At 36.8% G+C, this 6,000-nt stretch overlaps 1 protein-coding gene across 1 annotated transcript in view; it reads left to right on the forward strand.

The window, feature by feature from the left end:
• mao (monoamine oxidase) overlaps window positions 1-5,318 on the forward strand; it is a 45,012-nt gene extending 39,694 nt beyond the window's left edge. The window contains exon 15 of the mRNA XM_059342714.1: window positions 15-5,318. Coding sequence (XP_059198697.1) covers window positions 15-170 — 156 coding nt within the window. The 3' untranslated portion in view covers window positions 171-5,318. The remainder of the gene's footprint in view (window positions 1-14) is intronic.
• Window positions 5,319-6,000: the final 682 nt, after the last annotated feature.

Below are 6,000 nucleotides of genomic sequence, written 5' to 3' on the forward strand. Positions count from 1 at the left end.
TGTCCTTCCAACAGGAGGTCCCGGCTCTCCCCTTCGTCACCAGCTTCTGGGAGAGGAACCTGCCTTCAGTCTGTGGTCTCTTCAGGCTGGTGGGCTTCTCCAGCGTCCTGTCCGTGGCGGCGCTGGCCGGCCTGGTGGCCTACAGGAAGGGCCTGCTGCCCCGGAGCTAAACCGCCCCACCGCCATCTCACTCCTCTGCACTTCAAGGGGCACATCGAAACAGACACTGTACTTCTAGCACACTACTTTATGGCCCAAACTGCAAAGTGGTGAAGTAAATGTGGGGTCTAGGCCGTAAGGAGAGACTGTTGGGCTCACAGCAAACACTAACGCACCTTCACTCTGTGTCTGGTCACTGAGAGAGAGAGTGAGACTAGCTAACAGTTAGCGGTGAAAGATATCAATCTAAAACAAATCTGAGATTCAGAGTGTGAAACCAATGAAGGAAAACAAGTACAGAATCAAATGGAAATATATACAAATACATATATCACTATTAATAGTCCATACATTGCCAATGACATTCACATTCTCGATTACATGTGAGTTTATTAACTCATCATGCTTTCTGTGTGTGTGCGTGTGTGTGTGTGTGTGTGTGTGTGTGTGTGTGTGTGTCTAATTACCTCTGCTGATTTTAGGTGCTAATTTATTCTGGCCGAGCAGCTGTAGCTGTTTGATGAGATCCAGTAACATCAGAATAGAGTTGTGCCATCGTCTGCTATGAAATCACGGAGGAGGCGTTCAGGAACAGGCTGGTCATCTTCTACAGTTTTCTTTTTGTCAACAAATCCCACGAAAAGGCAGATTTTATCTATTGCTTTTTATTAAGTAGCTCAATATCTTCTTTCACTGAGCCACAGAGCTCCACTGTTGTCTAAAAACCACCAAATGCTCGTTACTCCGCAGCGTAAAATAGTCCCTGTCTGCAGAGTCTCTTTTTTTTAAGGTGTGTTCAGACTGAACGCTTTTCTGGCGTTTTGGTGCATTCAAATGCTGTTAAGATTCATTTAAACAACATGTTAATTCCCTAAATTCACTCAAATATTGCTTTACCTGACTTGTTTTTAGGCTTAATGCTAATAAATAACTTTCTTGACTTGCAACTTTTTTAACTACCAAGTCATTTTCGCCAACTTTCCAAACTATTGTTCAAACTTGTGGGCGCGTTCATATGAATTTTTTCGACTATTGCAACCCTACATAAATGCATAAATACGAATGTTCAGTGTGTTTAATGGTTATTTGAAATCTTACAATCATCACACTAATCTCAAAACCTCACCAGGAACTTTCTACACTTCAGCTCCTTTTACTCTTCCAACCTGTTCGTTATGAAGTCGACTCCTACAATCTCAAAACTTTTGCTCAGGTTGAAACAATTTCAACTCGTATGCACCCATCAAGTCGATTCAATTTAACTTAAATTGTACTTATACTTGCAAAAAGTAATGCCCTATTATTCCTATGAAAGCTGCATAAAGAATTATATCTACAATTATTTTTATGTGTCAACCTTTTGTGGTTTTAGTAACGAGGAGCAGAGCAGGATTGGAAGTTAGATGACTTGGTGTAAAGAGCAACAAAGTGTGCGTAGAGAGGAACCCAAATACAAAACAGCACTTTGACTGTTTGTGTCCTATGTGAAAAGTGCAGAAATTATCCTATTTTAACCCGACGAATTATCTTTTAACCCTTTATCAGGCAAAGAACTATATTTGGTAACTTCAGGTAATATTTCGAGAAAAAAGCTGCAAATTTACTAGATTTAAAGTGGCAAATCTACAAGAAAAAAGTCGCAGATTTAAGAGATTTAAAGTGGCAAATCAGCACGAAAAAAGTTGCAGATTTACGAGAAAAAAGTGTGAAAAAAGCAACTTTTCTCCCAGATTCACCACTTTAACTTGACCAAAGCAAGTGGTTCAGTTTCAGTGCAACCAAACTTTTTTAGCAAACTTTTTTGTTCGATATCATCCAAATGGTTTAATGAGGAAACATCAGGGACAAAAAAGAAATGTGCTCAACAGGTACAAGGAGCAGATGAGAAACTTCACTGTAGTCAATTTTAATTAAACTTTTAAATACTCACTTGGACACATCAAGAGCTGAAAACAGTGGCCAACAAATTCACATTTTATTCCTGTTGGAGCTATATTTGCTTAAACTGGCTGAAGAAAAAAACCTCAAACTTTAAAAAGAAAACACGACTATTTTAACTCATCTTCAGCAGGACCAAACAGACGAGAAAGAGATGAATTTATTGTTATTTTCATGGGATTTGTTGACAGCGTGAAAAAGAAGAAGAGATGCATAAGAAGCCTTATCCTTTAATTAAAACGTGTGTTTAGGGGGAATAATGTGCTACTAAGCTGCTCTGTTATCTTTGTTTATGTCATAGAAGCATTCGAATGTATTTTCTTCAAACTAAATAACAACAAACTCTTTGCATTATTATTTACGGATTCATGACAGATATATTAATTTAGATTCAGCGTAGTGCTGTAGCCAACCAAAAACCATAAACTAACTTTTATTAAATGTCCTTTTTGGAAGCCATCCAGCTGCAAAGAGTCCTGTAGACTTTATTATTGCACCTATCAGATGATTTATTGTGTTGTTTACTTATGGAGAAGCTATTGAAATCACACAGCTCATGTCAGGAAAGTTTAGATTTTTTTAAAGAGTGCAGAAAATTGGCTCTTGTTGAAGTAAACTTGGAGAAAACTAAAGAAACTAAATTGATGCTTCAGAGTTAAAACACAGCTGGAGTGATTGTTAGAAACACTTCAACACCAATCAATGACGAGCTGCACTTCAATGTTAGCAATCATTTTTCAGAGTAGGAGGCATTATTTTTCTCTCCGTTATGGAAATATAGAAGCACATTTCTGCCAGAAAAGAAAGGAAAGAAGAAAAGAATTACACAGAAACTCAAAATATCCCAAAATAATGACTTTGTATCACAAGGTTATGAGAAAACTTTTTTTTTAAATGACTTACTTTGGAAAATCCTGAGAAACTTTCTTAAAATAATGACAAATATTATCAAAATACTAATATTGAAAAATAAGGATATAAAGTAATTTTCTTGAAATATGACTTAGTATTGCAACATTTTTAGAAATATCCCAATATACTGATTTAGTTTCATAAAATATCGAGAAACTCTCTCAAAATTATGATAACCAGTCTTAAAATACTAGTACTGCAAAAATATTAAGAATCTTTCCAAAAATAATGACTTTGTGTAAGAAAATATTATGACGATTCTCAAATTGATGGCTGACTTACACATAATATTGAATAAAAGAGAATACAACAATGACTCATTATCAGAAAATTATGAGAAACCTCAAAATAATGACATTCTCAAAATACTAGTATTTCAAAATAATAAGAAACTTTCAAAAATAATTACTTTGTATCACAAAATATAGACTCTCGCCTCCCTACATTATGACGTAGTATTGCAAAATATTGAGAAACTTTCTGAAAATTACCACTTACAATGTGACGTTTCTCGTTATTTTGCAACAATTTTGTGCAGGTTGAGTTATTTTGAGGCACAGTGTTATTATTTCAAGATCAGTAAGTCATTATTCCGAGGAAGATTCTCTTAACCCTTTATCAGGCGAAGAACTATATTTGGTAACTTCAGTGGATATCAAAATGGGGTCGAGAAAAATTTTTGCAAATTTACTAGATTAAAGTGGCAAATCTACAAGAAAAAGTTGTAGATTTAAGAGATTTAAAGTGGCAAATTTGTGCAAAAAAAGTCACAGATTTACGAGATTTAAAGTGGCAAATCTACAAGAAAAAGTTGTAGATTTAAGAGATTTAAAGTGGCAAATTTGTGCAAAAAAAGTCGCAGATTTACGAGATTTAAAGTGGCAAATCTACAAGAAAAAGTTGTAGATTTAAGAGATTTAAAGTGGCAAATTTGTGCAAAAAAAGTCGCAGATTTACGAGATTTAAAGTGGCAAATCTACAAGAAAAAGTTGTAGATTTAAGAGATTTAAAGTGGCAAATTTGTGCGAAAAAAGTCGCAGATTTACGAGATTTAAAGTGGCAAATCTACAAGAAAAAAGTCGCAGATTTAAGAGATTAAAAGTGGCAAATTTGTGCGAAAAAAGTCACAGATTTACGAGATTTAAAGTTGCTTTTTTCGCGCAGATTTGCCACTTTAAATCTCTTAAATCAGCGACTTTTTCTTGTAGATTTGCCACTTTAACCGAGTAAATTTGCAACTTTTTTCTTGAAATATTCTTATTTTGGATATCCGCTGAAGTTACCAAATACGGTTCTTCGCCTGATAAAGGGTTAATAATGACCTACCGGTCTTTTTTTTGCATCACGTTGGCAGAAATGAGCTTCTATAAAAATCATATTTTGGAGGTCGATGAAGAGAAGAAAACCAATCAGCACATGATGGAATCTGGAAGAGTTTTCTGTCGGTGCGTCTTCTGTGTGCAGCTCTGAACGCCCACTGAGAGAACCATGCTGTCCCAAAGACTGGTGTGTGTGTGTGTGTGTGTGTGTGTGTTTGTGTGTGTGTGTGTGTGTGTGTGTGTGTGTGTGTGTGTGTGTGTGTGTAGTTCTCTGTTGTGCCTTAATGGAGTCATAGTGTTCTTGTCATATTTCTCTCAAGTGCCTGTGTGATGTGACCCGCCTGCACTGGAGGTGAGAGGTCAGACGTTTTATCATCAGTACTCATCTATGTGCATCACGGGGACCGGCCAAACAAACAGCCCGCGTGTCCTTTTTAAGCGCCCCCCCCCCCTCCCTGTGTTACCTGAGTTACGTCCTCAGTATAAACTTGACTCAGGTGAAGCCAGGTGTGTGATATAAAACAGAGCTCAGACTGTTGGGTTGATCAAACTGCTTATGTCCAGTGAAGCCAAGTCCCAGTATGTGTGTGTGTGTGTGTGTGTGTGTTCTTGTACTTCCTACATAGTGAGGACCAGGACACGTTTTTAACCAACAGAGTGAGGACATTTTTGCAAAGTGAGGACATTTCGGCCGGTCCTCACTTCTTTAAAGGCTTTTTCTAGATTCCAGACTTTGTTTTAAGGGTTAAAGGTTACATGATAATGATAATTAACTGAAACTGTATTGTGTGGTTACAAAACTAACTAAAATTATAGTGAAAATGTCTTTCGTTTTCGTCTTTGTCAACTTTTTTCATACATAATGAAGATGGATCAGACAAAGGAAATAAAGGCAAAATTTACTGAGACCTCTTTTAATCTCCCACCCAACAAATACCCCATTACAAAGAACTAAAACTAATAAAAACTAAACTAAAGCATTTAAAAAAATAAACTAAAACTAGCAAATTCACTTGAAAAACTAATTAAAAATAACTGAATTTGAAAGCAAAAATTTCACAACAAAATTAAAACTAAAACTGATGAAAAATCCAAAACTATTATAACCTTGTAAGTGAATTCACTGTTCCAATGAGGGTCCTCACAAAGATAGAAGTATAAGAATGTGTGTGTGTGTGTGTGTGTGTGTGTGTGTTTTGTATTGTGATTGCTTCACTCTCTGTCTTCTTGTTGTGATGTCCTCATGTCTCTTCACCCTGTGTGCACTGACCTTTGACCTCCCCCTCCACTGGTTCCTCCCAGTCCATTTTAAACATTTTCTCTCAAATGTTTCTGACTTCAGTGATCAAAGCCAGCACTCTGTCCATCAGTCCGTCCGTCTGTCCTCAGACAGGACGTCCTCGCTGTCTGTCGGGTCCTTGAGACGTGAGACTGTCCCCTCCTCCGTCCCCCCTCGTCTCCTTCTGTGCATTTGAGCCTCCTAAACTCTTTCTGTGACCCAATCTTCGATGTCTTTGATTCCTCAAACAAAGCTGGTGATATTTAAAAAGAAAAGAAATGTGAAATAAATCTTTTACTCGTCTTAAACTGTTCCTGTGTTTCATTTTGTGTCTTTCTGGGGTGGGGGGCTTGAATTCTGTCCATTTAAAGAGAAAAAATTAAGATATTTTAA

The sequence above is a fragment of the Centropristis striata genome, chromosome 10 (genome assembly GCF_030273125.1).
Source record: "Centropristis striata isolate RG_2023a ecotype Rhode Island chromosome 10, C.striata_1.0, whole genome shotgun sequence".
Taxonomy (NCBI): domain Eukaryota; kingdom Metazoa; phylum Chordata; class Actinopteri; order Perciformes; family Serranidae; genus Centropristis; species Centropristis striata.